This window comes from Phyllostomus discolor, chromosome 4 (assembly GCF_004126475.2).
Source record: "Phyllostomus discolor isolate MPI-MPIP mPhyDis1 chromosome 4, mPhyDis1.pri.v3, whole genome shotgun sequence".
Taxonomy (NCBI): Eukaryota; Metazoa; Chordata; class Mammalia; order Chiroptera; family Phyllostomidae; genus Phyllostomus; species Phyllostomus discolor.
In genome coordinates this window covers 16,830,566-16,852,422 of record NC_040906.2, presented here as the reverse complement: position 1 = coordinate 16,852,422, position 21,857 = coordinate 16,830,566, and the positions used below count along the sequence as shown (strand labels likewise).

General features: G+C 43.2%; 1 protein-coding gene across 1 annotated transcript in view; it reads left to right on the top strand.

Moving 5' to 3' along the window:
* XRCC5 (X-ray repair cross complementing 5) overlaps positions 1–21,857 on the top strand; it is a 94,105-nt gene that overhangs the window by 30,628 nt on the left and 41,620 nt on the right. Inside the window, exons 11-16 of the mRNA XM_028510691.2 lie at positions 2,507–2,644; positions 3,497–3,587; positions 5,854–5,987; positions 12,146–12,342; positions 19,827–19,920; positions 21,361–21,430. Coding sequence (XP_028366492.1) covers positions 2,507–2,644; positions 3,497–3,587; positions 5,854–5,987; positions 12,146–12,342; positions 19,827–19,920; positions 21,361–21,430 — 724 coding nt within the window. The remainder of the gene's footprint in view (positions 1–2,506; positions 2,645–3,496; positions 3,588–5,853; positions 5,988–12,145; positions 12,343–19,826; positions 19,921–21,360; positions 21,431–21,857) is intronic.

Genomic DNA, 21,857 nt, shown 5'->3' with positions numbered 1-21,857 from the left:
CACAGTGGAAATCCAGCCTCATGCAGACTCTGTAGCTCACAGGGGCACTTGAGTTTACTCAAAAAAAAAATGTATCTACTGATGGGAAAGGGCTACTTTTTGTGTTGGTTCTTGATGTCATAGTTGAAGAGTAATGTGAACTAATTGGAACTTATGAGAGAAGCAGAGGAGTAAGAAAATTATGCCATGCGAGCCCTTCGAGGAAAGATTGTGTGGAGAAGACTTGTGTGGATTGGTAGGGACGAAGGAGGAAGGGCAGGCATAGTAGCCCTCCTCATACATTTAGAGAATTATTGTGTGAAGTAGAAATTAAACTGTGCTTCCTACCAGAGGGGAAGTTGGAACCAACAGCTGGTAGTTTTATTCAAGACGAAGATTTACTTTGTCGCTAAGGACTGCTATCTGCAAATGGGTCGGTTACTTGTGAGGTGGTCATATCCCTGTTCCCACAAGTTTCCCAGCAGAGTCTTTGCTGCCGACAGTTAGATGCTGGGGAGGAAATTCCTCCCTCGTGTGGGTTGTTAAATCATTAGATGAACACTTGTTCAACTCAAGTACTCTGTGATTCTGTGAAAAATTCCTTTTTAAAAATGTTTTCTCTAGTCATTAACATATAATTATTTTTTGTATGGAGAATCTACACTTTTATGTGCTAATCTGCACTGCGTGTGGAAGAGAAGGGAGGAGAGAAAGGAAAGGAAATGGAGCTTTGGTTGAGTTTCCCACAGGTGTAGTGTTGTGTTGTAATGTAGCAGTCATTCAAGACCTCATTGTTCCTTCTTTACACATCCCAGTTGATCCTATCAGAGACATCCAGATAAATGCTTGCAAACAAATTGGAAGTAATCTCTTCCTCAGACTCCCATTGTGCTTATCTGGTATCTCTTAGGGGACATATTAGGATATACACATTCTGTATTTGGTACACTTCTCCTGTCTGCTAGTAAAAATGTAGTAGCTCGGTGAGATCAGGGACTTATCCTTGTCTTCCTACAGGCCCTCAGACAGGGCCTGGCAGAGAGTAGGCACTAAGTAAGTATTCCTTGAGTTGAACAGAAAAGGTAATGAATCTATCAAGAAATCTGTAGAGGATTTGAAGACAGGGTATTGAGGTCATAGGTTTTTAGTGCAGGAACTGGGGATATGCACAGATAACTTTGATAAGGGTTAGCTATGACACTTGAAAAGTACAGGTAACATGTTCGGGGAGTAATAGAGAGGGGGATAGCTGGCCAAAGCAAATCTGAAATGGGGAGGGTATCATTTACTGAGCCTTAACAATGCAATCAAAGCTAGAGAGCCATTTGGAGAGTTGGAGGTGTTATTCTAACTAGAAAGAAATCATATGAATAAAAAGCTAGAGGGGGGAAAGCATGAGACTTGCCCAGGATTAATGGTCAGCTCACTGAGGCTGGGATCAAGGAGCCATTGGAGGTTTTTGTGGAAGGGAGTGACACTTTCAGCTCTAGGAACAGGGGAGGCAGGGACGGAAGAGAACGGATAGATTTGAGAGATGGCACAGAGGTAGAATTGGCAGTTTGGTGCACACTTGAAGGTGAGGGGTGGGTAAGGTGGCATTATTGAAGATGCTGGGGCTCCATGCTCGGTCAGCTGGGCAGTGGTGCCCATGGAAGTAAGGAGTAGAGGAGGAGCGTGGGGAAAAGATAGTATGTTGTGGTCCTGAACAGTTTGAGATACCTGAGGTATAACCAGATGAGATACTTACTGGCTAGTGGGTAAGTCAGTCTGGATCTTAGGAGAGTTTTAAAGCTAAATATACATACTTTTGATTCATGAACCAGTGAGACTGGATAAAACAATCCCCAGCTAGAGTTTTAAAGTAAGAAGAGGAGGGAAAGGTCAAGAGCAGAATGTCAAGATTAGTTGAAAGAAGAGAAGAACCAGGGAGGAGTGGCTCACGGAATATAATAATCAGGGGGGAGAGTTGTGTCTGAAGCCAAAGGGGAGGAAGTGTAGAGAAAGGGACGGTCAGAGGCCACTGAGAGGTCAAACAGATGGGGAAACGAGGGTTCAGCAATTAGAAGGCCCTGGGTGACTGAAGAGGGTGACTTCAGTGAGACCATCGGGTCAGTAGCTAGATTAGATTGAAGAATAATTGTGTTCTAAGCAGGGACAACTGCAAGGCAATTGTTTCATGGAATTTAGAGGTAAAAGGAAAGAAAGATATGGATAGTCAACTTATGGAGAGAGCGACAAAAAGATTTGGTTTAGGAGGGCTGAGACTTGAGTATGTTTAGAGGGTGCGGGTATGAGTTCAGAGGATGAGGAAGATTGAAGCGATAAGAGGGGGGATTTAGATAACGAAGTTCCGGAAGAGGTACAGCAAGTGTGATCAAATGCGAACGGGTACAGTGTGGCCTTGAAGGGGGTTGAGGGCACTTTTGAAAAAACCTGAAACCAGAAGGAGGTGGAACAGGGTCTTGTGGTTCTGTTGTGAAAACCCACCCACCTTGGATGCATGTCGATGGGAGCCTCTTCTCACCAGGCGGCAGCGGTGGCCCTGTCCTCCCTGATCCACGCGCTGGATGAACTAGACATGGTGGCCATAGTTCGATATGCCTATGACAGAAGAGCTCATCCTCAAGTTGGCGTGGCTTTTCCTCATATCAAGGACACCTATGAGGTAAAACCCACAGGTCTTTTATTCATGTTTTTTCCCCCTTTGTGTTCTTTATTCTAAACAGTGTGTCTCAACCGTTAATGTATGTGGGAATCACTTGGGGGAACTTGTTAAAATGAAGATTCTGATTCTCTAAGTCTGGGGTGGGGCCTGGGATTCTGCATTTCTCACAAACTCCCAAGTAATGAAAGTTGCAATGAAAGAACATAAATTGATTAATAACATAAACACATAGCTGTGTAAAAGACCTTTAAACCAAAGCAGTAAAGGTTAACTATGACCTCCTGTTGGCCCAATCCAGTGACCTTCTCTTGGCTCTCATCCTCTCTGATATCTCAGAACCTAACAGGAATAGAGATTAGCTCTGTTTTTCTTACAACCACCTTTATTTACTAGGGATAATAGTTGAAGATGTGATTTTATCATGATCCCTGTGAAATTCATTTTATTTAGGGCTCTCCTGTCTAAAATACAGGTCTGTATTCTTTACCACTTCCTGTTTTTCAAAGAACTTACTATGGCAGAACTGGAAAAGAGACCACAAATATCTTGACTTGCACATCAGCCTTCCAAGAACCTTAACTCTTCCTCTTTGTTGTGTAGGTCACGCATTTTGCAGGTCTTCTTTGGTAGTCATTCTTTGAAGCATGCCTTTTACGTTTCATATTCTGTGTACTGTTTGCCATTGTGTGCGGCTAATAATGGAAATCAAAACACTTTACTTTCCATGTGCCAGCACGAGCCATCTGATGTTCAAAATCCTTTTCTTGTGCCATTTTCACAGTGTTTGGGGCCAGTTTATATTTCTCCACTAATTTGGTTGTTTTTGCTTTTACCTCCTTTCTTTCTCATTAGTGTTTAGTGTACGTGCAGCTGCCTTTCATGGAGGACTTGCGGCTATACATGTTTTCATCCTTGAAAAATAATAAGAAATACACTCCCACAGGTGAGTTTATTTCCGTTTTGTTCACTAATTGGCTCTAAACACAAACTATTCTTGGGAGATCATCTGTCTGTAGTTGTTGGTTGGGGCCAAAGTTCCACAGGGTGAATTAGTTGGATCCAAGTCACATAATACATGGTGATGATGAAGGTGGCTCATCATGTGTCTTTCCAGTAATAGAGATAGGCTTGTCCTAAACTCTCCAAGCGCTCTCTAGGTTCCCCCTTCTGACTTAGGGCTGTGCCTAAGGAGCAGCTTGCTAGGAATGGTGGTACATTCCTTAGTTGTAGCAGGTTTGCCCTCTGCTGATTGAGTTGGCATGTATGATCAAGCCTGGGACTTTGGTGTCCTGCACAAAATATATTATAACTTTGACTTGGGAAGTGATAGTGCTGGAGATTACCTTTTCTCTTTACCCTTTCTTTGTAGCTTACAGTAACAGTGCAAGTTCCATGGCTCCTTATTTCTAGGGGTTACTTTTAGCTCGATGAAGAATGGCCTTTATTAAGCATCTGGCTGCAAATTCCAGGGTGCTACCCAGAATGATTCTCACAGACACAAACCCTGTCTTCCAGAGAGCTCACAGTTGAAAACAGTTGTAATAATGGGCCACATGTAGAGAACATGCCAAAAAGAACATAAAATGATGAGTAGATGTTTTACTCTACAAGTTATATCTGTGTCAGTATAGGATTAGGGAACTGCAAAGTGAGTCTCAAAACTGGGATCTCTCTGTATGTTTCTTTGGTTAGATCGTTTAGGAAAAGTGTGCAGAGAAAAGCCCAGAAACAAATGGATTTCTAGGGCTTGTATCTTCTTTCAGAAATGGGTCACTCTGCATCAAGGTGGAACTAAGCATGGACTTTAATATACAGAAGCTGCCGATGTATTAGCATTCTTTCTCTACCTCTCCAAATTTTAAATAAGTAGGACACTTAAAAAAGAGAACTTCGTTGAAAATCAAGGACATACACCATTCACTCAGGACCTAAAACATTAAATATCTCTTATCTGTTGGTTTATTTTGTGTGAGTTGACATGTTTTTGTTTGTGTTTTCTCCATTGGAAAAATGTATGATGAAAACTGTTTGGCGTATTTCCCAAGCTGACGTTTAAGTAGGGGTGTGCAGTGCTCAAGTGAGCTGGCCTGATACTAGCTTGTGATGGCAAATGGAAGTCACTAAATGTTCACACACAGGCAGCGTCTACTACAGTTGCCAGGTGGACCCTGCAGTCATCAGCTGCAGGTGGTGATGCCTGGGCCAGTGCCTCAGCCTCCCCTAGAAAGTTCAAAAACGGGGTAGAAAGCATCCATGGAAAATACCTGCCTGCTCTTTCATTTTGACCTAGCTGTTAAAGGGGGAAATTTGAAAAGGTGACGAATAGAAGCATAATGGACATTTTAGGAACCACTCACTCTTTTTCTACCTTTTGCCTAGTGACTGTGAATGATCCAGAAATAGCACCTCAGCTTTTAGCAGCTGAACTGCTGTACGAATCAGCAGAATGAAAGTCACACATGGGAATTTAAGAAGCATTTTTGGAAGCATTACCTTTCATCTACATTGCTTTGGGCTGTGTCATTTTTATTGAGGAGCACTTGCTTTCTGTTCCGTATTAGGAGAGACGTAAAGGAAGCCCTGTTTTTGCTCTTGAGGATCTTTCGAGTTTGAGTGGGATGGCATAAGGCATGTACACTGGTGTGCGTGTGTGCAGTTTGTGAGAGGAAAGGCTCATTCTGACCTGGGGAGATGGCGGAGGAATCTGCTCTCCTGGTCCCGTGGTGTCTTCCTGGTGCTATGCTCTGATACAAGTTGTATTAAGTCTTGATAGAGTTAATGCTTCATCACCAAAGGGGTTTTTTTTATGTTTTTCTCCTTTAACTAATCACTAACTTCTTTCTGATATTTTCATTGAATTCAGAATGTTTTGGATTGCCAGAGGCAGGCTGGGTGTTGTGTGGCTGTGGTGCATTCCTGTGACAACTCTTTTGCTTTTGTTATGATACTCCATTGTCAAATGTTTGGTGAATGGTAGAGCTGGAAGGGGCCTAAGAGACCAGGTACTCTAAATAACTCTCTTTTACAGGTAAGGAAACCCAGGTTCAGGTAAATGGTTTGCATAACTGGAGACTATTTTTGGCAGAGCCAGGGCTGTATAGCCTGCCACTATTGCTGGGAATCATTGTGAGTGGAAAGCATGTGTTTTGGTGAAAAACAGTGGAGGTGGTCATCTGTCCTTTCTGCTGCTTTGTTCACCCTTGGTTTAGAGGCGCAGTTGAGTGCTGTTGATGCTTTGATTGACTCCATGAGCCTGATAAAGAAAGAGGAAGAGGAAGACACCATCGAAGACTTATTTCCAACCACCAAAATCCCAAATCCTCAATTTCAGAGATTATTTCAGGTAAGAAAGGGAAGATGAACCAATCATATTTTTTTTAAATGAAAGAGAACCAAGTGAAAAATTAGGGTAATTGGCCAGTCAGACAAATGTTTTTGTCCTCTAAGGGCCTCTGTTCTACATATTTCAAAGAAGCATGCCACCTTCTTCTCTCTGCTAAGAGAGAAAAATACCCTGAGCTTTTAGGAAGAAAGAAATCAAGTTAGGATGCTTTGTTATATTTACACAATGGAATTCTATGCAACAGAAAGAAAGAAGGAGCCCCTATCCTTTGCAACAGTGTGGATGGAGCTGGAAAGCATTATGCTAAGTGAAATAAGCCAGGCAGTGAAAGACAAATACCATAGGATCTCACCTTTAGCAGGAACTAAACAACAAAACAAACAAACAAGCAAAATATGGCCAAAGACACTGAAATAGAGAACAGGCTGACAGTGACCAGAGGGGAAAGGGGAGGGAATTTCAGGGGAATTTCAGGGGACAATGGGAAGGGTTTACAGGAACAAATATAAAGGACACATGGACAAAAGCTGGGGGGGGCGGGTAGTGGAAATGGGAGGGAGGTGGAGAGGGAGGGGTGAGTGGGCTGGGCTGGGAATAAAGGACAGAAAACTGTACTTGAACAGTGATTAAAATAAAATTAGAAAAAAAATTAGGATACTTTCTATTATTTTTTTTCCTGGAGAAAGGTTTTTTTTTTTTTTTTCCTTCAGGAGGGCTTAATAAAAAGCATATTCTTCTTCTATGCTTTTTTTCTAGGCTTTTCTCCTCTATTTTATGTGAATGAAACTTTTCTGTGTTTTTTTAATCATCTAAATAGTAGTTTTTATGAGCTGTATAATAATCACTAATAGGGAAGAAGTGTTCCAGTGCCACATTTGTTAAAAATGTCACAATTAAAGGTAGCATGGAGGTCAGATAAAGGAGTTCTAGTATGAAGTTATTAAAGAGTAACTAAAAATAAAGGAAAATGTAAAATACGAATTTCTGAATCTTGTGCTAAAGGAACTGGAAGGTGGAGCCTGGATTAAGGGGAAGTGGGGAAGCTGACAGCTGACTCCCGCTGAGGAAGGGGAGGAGTCTACCTGGGTTGTCAGGAAGAATACTCCAGTTCTGGTTTCAGTGGCTGGCAGCAGGGCAGCAGGTGCAGGCTTCTCTGAACCCCCGAAAGCTGAGAAAAATCACAAGCAGCTCTTTCAGGCAAACGCTTCCCTACCGAGGAGTGGAGGGCCTGCTTCAGGGGCCTGTGTGATGGAGACTGCTCATTGCCTGTCCCTCTTGGTTCGCCTCTCAAAGCATCTTCAAGTAGCTCAGGCCCATGTTAGGGCCAGTCGAGGTGTTGAGGCCATCTTCTGTACAAGAGAAGGTGCCTGTTGTTTTTGGTTTTTGGTTTTTTGATGTGTATAGTTCCTTTAAGTAGTGGGGGGGCGTATAATGTTTGTTCTAAAATTTAAAATATGGGGCTCAACCTGTAAAGTCCACTCAGTTGCTTTAGTATTCTAAGTATAGTCAAGTATAAATTACTTGTATAAAATTGTTTGGTACTTTTGACACCTGGACTTCAAGATGGCTTTTGCCATTTGTAGGGCGGAGAGAGCAGACCAGTTGATGTGGAAAGCTTTCAAAAACAGGTCACTATGGTGTGGAAAAACAGAAATTTCTAATACTTGGCAGATTTACCTCAGGTGGTCTCTGTTTATCTTTGGTAAGTGTTCATTGGATTAATGAATAATCCATGAATAATCCATGGATATAATCCATGAATACAAGCATTGTTATCTTTTAGAGCTGTTAAGAACTGGCAACTTTGATTTTTACAATTTATGAATTTTGTTTTCTTTTGTTGGGGAGAGTTTTTAATATGGCTTATCTGTATAAAGCAGTAACATTACTAGGGAATTTATAAATTGATTTCACTTTCTATAAGACATATTTATTGAGTACTGACAACATGCCATGTGCTAAAGGTAGTATAAGCTCACTGCTGGAAAGGACCCCTCCAGAGAAGTGAGAGGAGAGATACAAAACCAAGAGTTGCGACAGTGCTGGGCACCAAACTGCTATGGGAATAAGAGGAAGCAGAGATTCTTGCAAGTGGGTGACTTCAGGAAGGTTTCACTGAGGTGAAAGGGGGGGAGGCATGATGTGACAAGGGCATGTCAGGAAAGAGAAATGGCACATGAGGAAGAGTGATGTATTTGGGGACCCACAAACAGTTCCATTGGGCCGGAGAATTGGCTCTGTGGGAAAGTGATGGAGAAGCGGCAGGGGAGATAAGCAGCACGTGCACTTGATTGTGTAGGCAGTGGGCCGGCACCGAAGGATTTTGTCAGTGGGTGAGTGACGTGATGTTTAGAAAGTAGGTCTGGTGGTGGCCTAGGTGGTGGACTGGAGACCAGTTGGGAAACCTGCAGTGGTCCGCAGGAAGGCTCAAATTAAATGAGTGACAGAAAGGGTGGAGAGGAGAAAATTTAGAAGGTAAGTGGTACTTAAGGAGTTAGATGGTGGTTAATAAGAAGTAAACAGGAATTGAAGATAACAGGATCCGAGCTTGGATGAGTGGAAGGGTGGTGTCAGTCGCCATTAAGTGTGATCAGACAGCGATTGTCAACCGGTGTGCCACAGCAAGGTTTAAAACATGCAACACCTGACTGTGTAGTCAGGGGCACTGAGCTCTTTTCCCGTAGGTTGTCAAATAAAAAAATGGCAACAGCCAACACAACAATAGCCGTCTGATGTGAATGAATCAAAATTTTACCTGTTTTATTTGTCAGATCAAAAATATATTTTGTATGTGCTGTAGAATTTTACTAATTAGTGTGTGCCATGAGGTGAGAAAGGTTGAAAATCGCTGTGATAAGTTAATTACAGAATGAACAGACAGAAAAGGTAATTCATTTGTTTTTGCAGTTGTTAAACTTGTGATATCTGTTGTCTGCCCCCCAAGTGAGTAAACACTCAGTGGGAAGCTGGAAATTGGGGTGCAGCCTAGGAGAGCATTCAGGACCAAATAGATGTGAGGGTCCTCCTCATTTAGGCAGAAGTGAGGTCACCTGGGAGAGTGTGTGACTAGAGAAGAAAACAAGCCCTGAAAGACAACAATGTGTTAATGAAGAGCTGTTAAAAAAAAAAAAAAAGTTCCAGCCTACCCCTTCCCCACAAAAGGTCAGAGAAGCAGAGAGCACTAGGAGAAATGGGTGCCTTAGAGGCACAGGAAGAGATGTGTCCAGAAGGAAAGAATCATATCAAATGCTATGCACATTGGTGAGTCCAGGGAAGCATGGCAAAGGGCCTTGGGGGTTTGTAGTTAAGTCTTTGATGACTTTGAAGGCCCAGCGTCAGCAGAGTCAATGGGGAGGGAGCCAGGTTTCAGTGCTGGAGGAGAGAGCTGTACAGATGAAAGAGAAGAGTGGGAGAGGACCTAGTAAGCTGTGGGAGGATGTGGGACCTTGGAAGACTTTCTCTCCTTTTTAAATGAAATATTTATAGTCAGGGTAAATGAGCTGGGAGGAGGGGTCAGAAGGAGAGAGATTAGTAATCAATTTGTTAGCGAGAGGTTAATTTAATTCTAATTTTGGAAAGAAATGCTGAAAGTACATCTTTTGTTTAAGTGTATAATTAAGACTGCCTTTAAATAATTGATACAGTGTTGCTAAAATCAACATATTGGTAACTTCTGAGCTAACCATGTAGTTGGCAGTTTTTTCTCTAGTCTTTTTCAAATTGTAAAACTCACATCGAGGAATCACAGTTGCTTAAAACAGAAATAAGTAGATTGAGGACTGATCTAAGGTTTCTCAGCTACTAAAAAGTATCACTTTCTCATAACCTCATTTTTAGAAAATGAATTGGGATTTTTTGATTCAATGGATTTTATAAGTATCCCACTTACCTTTATCTAAAATGTGACCTTTAAGAAAATGAGAGGTTGATGGTTTAGAACATTTCTTGTAGGTCCTTTATTACTGACTTACGGATAATGACACTATTTGAAAGAATTACCTAAATTTCATACTGAAAATGTGGGATGCTTTTCATTAGGGAGCCTGGGTAAGGTATTTGTCCACTCTTTCTTCTAATTCTTTTCCAAAAAATGTCAATTGAATATAAGGAATAGAACCTTGCAGGGTGTGAAAGGTAGGTAGTCTGCTGTGTTGGGTGTTTAATTACTGCTTACATCTTTAAGGGCTTTCTGTACTGTTGTGGGTACTTCAGTGCCCTGCGAGAGGGCACTGTGAATTAGGAACTGTGCAGAAGGGGTAGGGGTGGACTCACAGGGTGTGGGATCATCTCCGATTTCCCCTTTTGCTTCCCATTAAACAAGCCTAACGTTAGTGATGCTGAAGGGAGCGGAGAAGGAAGACTTGTGGCTGCGTATTGAAACCAGGGAGCCGCACTTGAAATGTCTAGAGGAAATTGGTACTTAATTTCTACTTCAGGGTTTTCTGACTAGGACATCGACTCTTGGATGATATTTGCTATTTAAGCTGATGTATCTTTTATTTCTGGGAATGGAGACCTCTAGCTTACATTTCTGCAAGGTAGGAAAGTAGTTCATGGGGTGGTATAAATCATATGCCTTATGGCAGCAAATTGTGTTTTGAAATTGCAGGAGCTATTCAGCTCCCTGGGTTTTTTTCAGAATTACTAACGTGCAAGTTGTTTAAAGGTGGGAATAAATAGTAGGAGCCTTGTTAACCAACCGAATCTTGGAATCGATACTCTAGCTATCCATTCCAAAGGAGAACGTCAGTGAATTGATAGTTTAATTAATCTATTTTTCTTTCTTAAAGGTATCCCATCTTTATGCTTACTTTTTTGTGCTCCTTTTAGAGCAGTTACTTTTCTGGGCAGATACCAGAAAAGTAAAGGCCAATGCCTAGGTCTAGTAAACTGAAATCAGTACAAATGGAAGAGGCTTACTGTCCAGATTTCCACTCGAGTGAGCAACAGAGAACCTTCCCTGGCCTTGATCTTGGCTCCGTTCTTGTTATTCCTTCGATCAGTATCTATTAGGTGTTTGTTATATGCCAGGCACTGTTACTGGGAATCTAGCAATAAATAAGACAAACAAGATCTCTACCTTCAAGGAGGAAGGTTAGGTGATAAGTAAACTAAAAAATCAATAAGGTAATTTTAGTTACTGGTAAATTCTCTCAGAAATATAAAACAAGGTTGGTGACAGAGAGGGACTGGGTGGTAAGGTAGTATCGGGGAAAGCCTCTCTGAGGAGGTGGCAATTGAGTGAAGAACAGAATGATGAAAGGAGGGCCAGGCCTGTTGAGATCTAGAGGAAGACAGAGGCAGAGGGAGGTTCAGGCACACTACTGAAGGTCTGGGGTGGGCGTAGCATACGAGTGAGACAGGAGCAGCGCAGTCTCCCGGGGTTGCTGTAAGGAGGAGGGTGGCAGGTGATGCAGAGGTGTGCAGGGGTGACGTTAGGTGCAGCTTCAGGACGGTAGGGAGCTTGCTTTAAGGTGACTTAGCTGCCGCAGGGCAGTGGAAGTGGATTGAGGTAGACCAGTTAGAAAGCGGTTGTGACAGCCCACACGAGAGATGGTGGGGCCTGGACAGGAGTGGAGTAGTGGAGACGACAGAAGTGAAGAGACTGGTGCAGAATAGTCCAGCCCATGGGGAGGTTTGGGACAGACCAGCATTCTCATCTCGGCCACGGGTTTCTTCCTGGGACTCACCTAGCCCGAGCAGCTTCCCTTCAGCCACCTGTTTCATTTGCCACACATCGTTTTCTAAAATTAAGCAAGGGAGAAAGCACAGTGTGTGAAGGGAGGTGAAAGGATTATAATAAAAAATTATAACCCCACATTGTCAGATGTCTTTGGAATTCATGTGTTTTAGGGAACCTCATATATTCTCCAAGTAGCTCAAGTATCAGCCTCTTTTTATAAGATGAGGCTCTCTTCCAGGGGAGCTTAGGCTGACAGTGCTGCTAGGCTTGAGTCTGTTTTCCAGCTGGTTTTGGACACTGTCCATGTCCTGCTAACCCAGGTGGTGCTGGGCCCACTCTCTTGTTCTCTTCTCTATATGTGGTAGGAGTGACACAGCCCCCGAACTACAGGTGGAGGATCCCTGGTCACAGACTGCGGAGAAGCCGCATCTGATGTCTACACCTGCATTTTAAAATCCTTACACTTTTTCCACAGTGTCTGCTGCACAGGGCCTTACACCCGCAGGAGCATCTGCCCCCAATTCAGCAGCATGTTCTGAATATGCTGGATCCCCCCACGGAGGTGACAGCTAAGTGTCAGATTCCTCTCTCTAAAGTAAAGGCCCTATTCCCTCTGACTGAAGTCATCAAGAAAAAGAATCAACTGACTGCTCAGGACATTTTCCAAGACAAGTAAGTACTTGATGTGGTTGCATTTGACATCGGTGCTTTGTAGACTGGGGTTCTGGGACTAAGGGTTGCTTGTGGGCTTGTGGAATCACACTGGTGGAAGGAGAAACCTTTTCATATTTGACTCTTGCATTGAAAATACTGGCTTCTCAGATCTGTCCATTGTAGGTCTGTTTTATTCTTGCTGTTCACCTGGAATGTAGAGCTACCTTCTGCGCTGTTCACTTCTGGTCAACATTAAATTTGGGGGCAATTATATAGAAAGGCTAAACAGTTTTTGACTATCTAAGACTAAATTTTACCGTTTTTTAAAGTGGATTGCTAGGGATGAGAGGAGAGGGGAAAGGTCATAGGGTTTTTCAGTTGGGAGGTTAGGTGTCAGGAGAATGTCAATGAGATTTTCAGAGGCAAAGTGGGAGGGAGAAGGGAAGCCTGGTTCCGTGCAGGTGATGTGCTTGGTTATGCCGTCAGTGAGGTGCTGTGCCTTCAGGATGGCAAAACGCTTGTGTCGCTCTCAAATCAAGCTTTTAGTGGCTATTGTAGTTTTCCCGGCTCATCAGATTCTTTTCAGTACCTGTATCAGTTTCCATTCAAAGCAAAACAAACCATAAGAAGTTGTTTTTGATTATCCATAATCACTTGGGTGTGTAACATTGATTTTTACCAGATTTAGGTTTGGTTATTGGTGACTTTTCACCCCAAATCAAAATGATGTGTTCATTTCTTTAGGTTATATTCTGAGATCCAGGTTTAGGCCACATTTTCTTTTTCCCTTTGATTCCTTCCCACAGTTGTGTCTTTAGTAACAAAGTAAGGCTTATTATTGTAAATACTCCGTGAGAAGAGAATTGTGTAATTTCTAAAAACCTTCACAGGGTTCTGTAAATTGTTAATTTAATGAGTTAGCTTCCAAGTTGAATAGAAAGCTTTATGCTTTCTGTGGCTTCTTAGAGGTTAATACCTCCAGCTTTGTTAGCATTGAAAAAGGGAAATATCATGGGATTAGTAGATCCCAGCAGCGCATTCCTAACACATTCTGGAGAGTTTTTGTTTCTCTTTAGTCTGCCATGCCTTCTTCATAGGGGGGCTGTCCCTGAAACCCCAGTTCCCCTCTGCCGTCCTCATCTGCCTGTGTGCTGTGGACTCGTGTGTTAGAGCAGTTTAATGACGTGTCTCGACCTTTTCTTCCCCCGGCAGCCTGGCTTCCCTCTCACCCGTAGTCTTGCTGTTTTCTGTCTGTGTATCAGAGCTCCAGCTCACGATCTGATTATCCCCTGCGGCTGTGGGAAAGAAAGGGGTTATTTCTCCTCCTCCTGTTGATTAAAATGTAAATTAGCTGGTTAAAACAACAGAAAAGCTATTGTTCTGTGATTTGATCCTGCTCTGATTCCATCTGCAGCTCTGATCCTACCCCTGACTCTTTCTGGAAGCTTCAGTGTGCTGGCTTCTGGTCCTTTGATCCCGGCAAGCCCAGTCAGACCCGGAGAGCCAAGTTTCTGCCTGGGGCCTGAGAGTTATCTCACTCACACAGCCTACTCACACGCCCATTCTCTGCCCTTTCTTTAGAAACCTGAGTTTTTAAGAACTGCAGAAATGATGCATGCTACAAATATATATTGAGTACTTGATGTATTTAAGAAGAGAGATTCAGTCCCTTCTACAAGGTTCTTAAAACCCCTTTTGTGGTAAGGTACCAATCAGCTTTAGAGGTGGTCTTCCTAAAGAGGGGGAGGAAAAAACCCTGCAAACAGCTAGTTATCTTTTTGAGTATATTCAGCATCCCTGTGTCCTGCATGTTTCCAGTGTAGGGGTGAGGGACAAAGATTGGGAGCAAGCAAATGTCTGTTCAGTAACAGTCGGAGGCCGAGACAAAGAGCCCTGAGCTGGGAGTCACTAGTTTTCATCCCAGCTTTGAACTCTTTTTCTGATTTTGCTTGAATAATTTTACCTTTATGAGAGTTTCTTCATCTAAAAACAGCCTCATTTCAAGCAATATTGTAACAATGAAATCAAAGATATTAAAGCACTTCGAACTATTTGGAGGGAAGGCAATAATCAAAACCCAAAGGAATAATAGTATTATCATTAATAAAAACATTGAACATTTGAGAAGATCGATTTCTGCTGAATGAACCTGTTGGAACCCTAGTGTTAAAAGTGATGTCTTCATTTCAAGAGGGTAAGAGTACCATCTGGCATGGTAGTTCAAAAATGTGCTAAATATTACCCTTATCATATAAAAACATTGCTTCCCTAAATGTTATTTGAAATGAAAATATCATCTCTTGGACAGGGAACTTGCATGAGAATTAGGACATCTGAGGTCTAATCCTACTTGTGTAACTAACTCATATGTGAACTTGATTTCTTTTTGTCTCTGTGCAGACAGTCTAAAATGTTCTACTTTTTCAAGTCCCCTTAGACTCCCCGTCACTTCCTTTCAGCAGCCGGCCTCACCTGGCCACTGTTAAAACGTCAGACTGCAGAGTCAGACAGCGTGAGCGGGTCCCCTTGCTCCGCAGGGCGACCTTAGACACACAAGTTGCTTATCCCTGATAAGCCTCAATTTTCTCACAAGTAAACAGAGATGATAGGAGTATCTGTTTCAGAATGTCGTTGTGTGGGTTAGTCGAGCAGTATATGCTATTCACTGTTGTATCTCTAGAAGCAGCACAGTACCTAACACATAGTGTGCATACAGTGCGTATGCGGGCACGATTTACAAAATCCTGGTCGTGTCGCTGGCACATCTGTGATGATTATGGCAGTGATGATGATGATACTTTTATAGAGAAAATAGAGGCCAGTCAGTGGGAACTCCTCCATTTTTTGGGCCCTTCTTATGTAAAAACGTTATCTGTGTTCTACCTTTCTTTCTTCCTCTCCTGTCTCAGTGGAAGAGAGTGTGTCATCCTGTCCCAAGTTACTCCTTTCACCTGTGTCCGGCGAGGCCGTCTTCTCTCTCCTCTGGTACCTTAGTCCAGTACTGAGTTCTTCCCTCTTTCTGTGTTTTTAGCTTCTCTCTCTGTAGCAGCTCCTTTCCCTCCACACATCAACACATCATTGCTTTCCTCTACACCAAAATAAAGCAATCCTCTCACTTCCTCCCTCTGTTACTGCCTGTCACCGTAAGCCGGGCTAATTGGAAGGCTAGTAGTCAACGCTGCCTCTTTACCCAGCACTCACTGTCCCGGGCTCTGTCCCCACTGCTTCCCAGACCGGTCTTCGAAGAGGCACCGCCTGCTTAAATTTACTTCCTCTTGCCAGCCCTTTTCTTTCTTCATCTCTTTGGAACACTTGACATTGTCCATTATTCTTTGCCTCTTGAAACTCATCTATCTTCCTTAGCTTCAGCTTCTCCAGGTTTTTCCGCCTAAACCTTTGACAGCTCCGCTTATACCCCTCTGGGACTGCTTTTCTTTCCCTGCCAACCTGGAGTGCCGATGTTCTGTAGGACTCTTCTCAGACACAGCTGACATTTACTGGGTGCAGGTGTGTGCTGAGTGCTTTGCTTCACACGTATTACTTTTTTGGATCCTTTTGGCCATCCCGTGAAGCAAGTTCTTTTATTAACCTCATCTCCAAGCTGAGGACACTGAAGCTCAGAGAAGATAAGAAACTTGCCCAGGATCACAGCTGGTTGCACGTTGGAGTGAGCCGTCTGACACAGAGCTTGCACTCTCAGCCGTTGTGCCCCGTTGCCTTAGCAGCGTGGTCTGAGGCTTTTGATTATTTCACATGAAGTCTTCAAAAACTACTGAGTATCTGTCCATCCTGACATATTTTCATCCTATCCACTGGATAGTGTGTCTGCCATCACTTCAAGTTCAGTATGTGCAGAAATGACTTCGTCGTCTTCTTCCTCCTTCCACACTCCTTTTAAACCCCTCTCTCTCCGTGCTACTATTCTCCATCTCAGTGAATGACACCTAATTTCCAGGGAGTCACCACTTTTCTGGTTTCCATAATCTAGTTGGTTTACCAAGATGTATTAGATTTATCTCAAATCCACTCCTTTCACTTCAGCTTAGTATAGTGGCTAGTAGCACTGATTTTGGAACCAGATACATTTGGATCGAATGCAAGCATCTCCCGTAGTGGTGTTTAAAGCCCACAGGGCGCTCTGTATCACGTCATCCTCACAAACAGCTGCCTTTAGGAGGCTGTGCAGCAGGGCGGTTAGTTAGAGCTCAGGATTAGCTGTGGGCCCCTTACTAACCAACCATGCTTTAGACAAGGTCAGGCCCTTTTGAACCTTGGTTTACTCATTTGTAAAAGAACAATAATAACTAACTCATAGGGTTGTTGTGACGTTTAACTGAGATGTTCTAAATATGCTTAGCATAGTGACTAGCACATGGTAAGCTTTTTAAAAAGGCTACCTTTTATCATCCTCACCCACTGCCATTGCTTTTACCTAGACCCCAGGTTAGCTCGCTTTCCCAGATAAGTCCTCAGTGGTTCCCTCATTCCAGTCTCACCCCTTCCAGTCCGCCATGCGTTCTGCGGCAGAGTGGTTTTTCAGAGACCAATCGGATCACATCACTCCCTTGCTCAAGTTCCTTAATGTAATAATTCTTAATCTTTCTCTTTCTCTCTTTCTGTCTCTGTCTGTCTGTGTGAGATGGATCCTTTTAATATCCTGATCAAAGAAAAAATAAAACCATGAACACTCTCCCCAGGAAAATACCCTAACATACTGACTTTTGCATATATTTTCAGGGGGTCACACATTCCTCGACGCCATCCTTGGACCCCCTGATTAAAAAAACCTTTAATGGCTTTCCATTGCCTTCAGCTTAAGCCCAGACTCTGTTACACAAGTGAGAAAACTCAGGGCAGAAAGAAAAGAAGTGCTTATCCATAATCCAGCTACTTAGAGAACCAGCTTCTTTCCTCACAGTTTCTGTGTCTGTAATTTAGATATTTTCCATCTTTATCTCTCTACCCAGCATGCACCTCATGCCCCAAATACAGCTGGCTACCTGCTATCCCCTCTCAGGGCTATGCTGCTGGCCTCAGTGTTTTGTTGATTGCTTGTTCATATATTTATCTTTTTTATTTCGCTGGACTTCTTAAAGGTGTTGATTGTGCCTTAATTTTTGTATATTTAGAGTCTAGAGTCCAGCTTAGTGGCTGACACATAGTATTAGGTAAATGTTTGGCTAAATAAGTGAATTACAAAGTTGATACATATTTGTGAAAGAAAAGGAGAATGAACAACAAATCACCCATGGCCCCGATGTCCACGTGTCGCAGCTCTTAGCATTTGTGCATCTGCTGTGATCTCACCTGGATCGTTTCCAGGGCCCGGCTCCTTCACAGGTAATTTGGGGATGAGAGTCATTGCCCTTTCCCATTTCACACGGACAGTACGAGTTTAATACATGTAGAATTCCTAATAATGCTGTTAAATGATTTAATCTGGAGAATATGAATCATATTAAATTTTCACTACTTTCTGCTTAGTCCTGGGCCTGTCTTTACCTGCCCAGTTCTAGAGAATTGGTATATATATCTTCTTATCCTTCTTTCCCTAGAATCTTGTCTTGGGAGGTTTAAGAAATTCCCTATGTCATTCAACCTTGTATTCTCACAGAACTTAGCATAGTGCTTTGCATATTTAATGATTCTTAATACCACAATATAAGTTAATTTGTATTTTTGGAAGAGAATGGGTAAATGGTGTGTACTCATGATACTTTTTATCATAGTGTTTTCCTGAGGGGCAAACTGAAGATCAGAGATTATAGTAACTTACTAGACTCTAAACTCTAGATAAACTAAAATTAATACAAAATCATTATTTTTTTAAAGATTTTTTTCTTTATTTACTTTTTCAGGGAGGGGGAAGGAAGGGAAAAAGAGAAGGAGAGAAACATGAGTGCGCCAGAGATATATTGATCAGTTGCCCCTCACACGCTCACAACTAGGGACCCAGCCTACAACCCAGGCATGTGCCCCGACTGGGAACCGAGCCAGCGACCTTTTGGTTTGTAGGCCGATGCTCAGTCCACTGAGCCACACCAACATGGCCAAAATCAACATATTTAAGGAGGTGTAAGGTTCCAGAGCTAGGGAGTGACAAAACTGAGACTAGAACCCAGCTCTTGTGTCTCGAAAGCATCATCAGTACCATGTTATGTATTTCATGGGAACAGCTGGCAAAGCGTGACTGAAATGGCTGTGTGGTTTTTTTAATGGACTCAAATTCTGATAGAATTTCCTGCTTCCTTGGGTTTATACATTTTTCCTTTATTTTTGCCACCAAGACTTTGTATGCTTGGTTTTTATTCTATTTGAAGGAAAGCACTCAGGATGACTCACTCTTTTGATGTTTCCTTGTCCCCGTCCTTCCGTCTTCTGCTTTGCTTCTCAAAGGGAAAAAGGCAGGTGGTGAATGGGAAAGATGTCAAGTAATAAAACTTTTAATTCATGTTTTTGTAAGGCTCTGTGATTACTTTAGTCCTTCGTCTAGCTGCAAGAGGAGATTCATTATTGAAATATCATTGAATAAGCCAGCTTATGCCTTATTATTCTTTGCTTTATTTTTAGAATAACCTCTTCTTCATGCCTCATTGTCTGAAGGTTGGGCTTTTGAACAAAAACACATCACATTTAGAAATACTAGATCTGAGTAATTTCCCTTCTCACGCAGCCATTTCTTGACAGCTGCTTTTGCCCCAGATTGATTATTTGTCTGGGAGAAAAATCTTCATCTCTCTGTGTTCAGTAGCTTAAGGGGGATTGTGGGCAGAGCCTTTGGATTTGATTTTCTTCTCCTTTAGCAAATAACTTGACCTTCTCATGACTTCAAGACAAGCTATTAAAGCCAGAATGTGACTGGAAGCAAGATGTCTGATACACTTCCTTGGAGGCATCCTTCCCCGTGCCACACAGATGGCGCTGGACTCGGTTAGCGTGTTGCCCCAAACAGAATTATGTTCGTAACAGAACAAGTGAGAAGTTTCCTACTGAAAGTGGTTTTTTATACTTTGACTTCTCTAAGAGCAAGCTCTTGCATATTTAATCAAGGATTGCCTAGTGAGTGCTGAAGCCGTAAGTGGAAGCTTCAAATGTCTCACATACATGATGGAGAAGATGGGTTATTAGGCACAGCAGTTCTGTGTACACGGGAAGCTAACGGCTGTCAACTCTGAGGCAGAAAGCAGCAAGTAACACCCGAGGGGTAACGGGTTTCTTACTGACATGTTCCATTTCCATGAGCCGTGCTGGCAGTGTCACCCTTGGAGGGGGCTCTGTGAGGCCGCTGCCACTGTGACCTCCGTGCTGCTGGAAAGCAGCTGGGCCGCTGCCGTCCGGCCAGCAGGAGCTCCGAGGCCGGACGAGGCAGGTAGGCTCCTGTAAAGCGGTTCTTTAGTTTTGCCGCTTGAAAAATGAAGCTACACTTTTCACATCAGTAGTACTGGGTTTTGTATTGTTTGTACTCTTTTAAGGGGGGAAAAAGGCCATTATTTCTTTTCCAGCCATGAAGAGGGATCCAACCCTAAAAAGCTCAAGACTGAGGAAGGGGGAGGCCACTTCAGTCTCTCCAGCCTGGCCGAAGTCAGCATCACCAAGGTGAGCGGGACTTGTCCAGCGAGCTCTGCAGCTGCGGGAAGGTCGTGGCGGGGGGAGACGGCACTGACGTTTGTTAGTCCTCTGAAGAGAGAAACCATGCAGCAGCGTGCTTCTCCCTTTAAGCAATTACTGCCAGTCAGTCACCTGTGGACTTATCCTTGTGGTGCACGGTGCACGGGGCACTACACAATGCCCAGAGTGTGGAACACTCCAGTGGTAGTAGAGATTTATTTGTCGGCTTCATTTTGTAGCTCTCTGTTTAGTCAAAGTGATAGGGTAAGTGGGGTTGATGGTTTGAGTCTTAATCTCCAAGTACATAAAATCTGAGTGTAACTCTTCTTTCTAACATACAACTTTAAGACAGGTTTCACGAGTTTAGGGTTTCCCCAAACCAGGTATCCCTTAGCACTTGAGATCTTCTTTACTTAATGGGGAGGCTTCTGGAACTTAAACATACCACCTTGTTTTAAGTGGCATCATTTTGAATCAGTGAATACTAAAAATTGCCCCTTACTAGCCAAATACACTAGGAAGGACCATTAGCACTAGGGCATCCTTTTCCCGGCCTCAAAAAGAAATGCGCTTAGAAAAACTGAAAGTCTGAAAAATGATCTGGGTTTTATTTCAGTGTTTACAGTGAAGGAAAAAAACATTTTGACCTTATTTGTTCTGAGAGCTTTTGTGACTGCTGTACTGAGCAGACTAGAAAACTTTAGTACGTTTTGTGCCAAAGTTTACCATCCATAGTACAGCCCCATCCTCTTCTCCCCTGTGAGCTGAAGGGTACTTAGGCCCTATTTAGGCTGGGGCTGGGAGAGTAAAGACACCAGTATGGTCAGAAAGTGCCATATAGCGTGGCAGAGGTTTTCATCTCTGCAACTTGCACTGTAGTGAACCCTGAAACATGATCCACTTTTACTGTTGGCGGACACCTTCAGTTTGGGCGTGCTTGTATATTCTACCAGAACTTCAGTGCCAAAGGGTCAGCAGGAGTCCCCCCAGAAAGGGCAGTTCGGCAAGAATGAAGCACCAGACAGTTACTTCTCCTGTCATCTTAGTAGGACAGATGTGTTTGGAGCTGACCCTACACGGCAGCATCCTCCCCTTCCTCTCTGGTTGGGGGTCAGGACGCTCAAGCAATCTGCCACATAAAGCCTTCAAGCAGGGCTGGCTGGTGGCTGGGTGGTAGTACTTCTGACCCCTCTGGAAAGAAGTCAGCTTCCATAAAGGGAGGTAAGTGAGAGTCCAGACTGCAGCTGTTAATATATCTGCTAGCATTGAACAGAGCCCTGGAAATGAAGATGCACAGAAAGGGCCTTCACTTTGTCTTTGGTTTGGTTTTGCAAGAGGACACTTGATATATTAAACTACCTTGCCTTGCGGGGGGTGCGGCCGTGAAGAGAACGATCTGCAGGTTTCTTGTCTGTGGGTGCCTTCCAGGTCGGGAGTGTGAGCCCTGCGGAGGACTTTCGAGTTCTGCTGAGGCAGAAGAGGGCCAGCTTCGAGGAAGGTGAGTGATACGCCACTGGCTCTGCTAGTGGCAGATAGGGAAGGCCTTCCCTCTGTAAGGGAAGATATTTACTCACGTTACTGGATTTAAAATCTAGACGAAGAATGGTAGCCTTTTGTTTTAATGCTCTGTACAACAGTTTGCTGTGGACCTTTGTGTGGTCCCTTACTCGGGAGCTCACTGAGAGGTTACGAGCTCATGAGGATGAATGAGCGCAGGTCTGCCCAAACACAGAACTAATTTGTGAGAAAACTGTGGGCCAGAACCCTGGAGCTTTCAGTTCCACCTCACTGAAGCCCTCTGGGTTACTTGAGTGAGCTGGGAATAAAACATTTTTGTGTTACATCTTCCTGTTTTCTGAGACACCTAATTCTTGTTCTAAGCCTAAGGATTCGAGCCCTTTACAACCCAGAAAGACCTTGCTGCT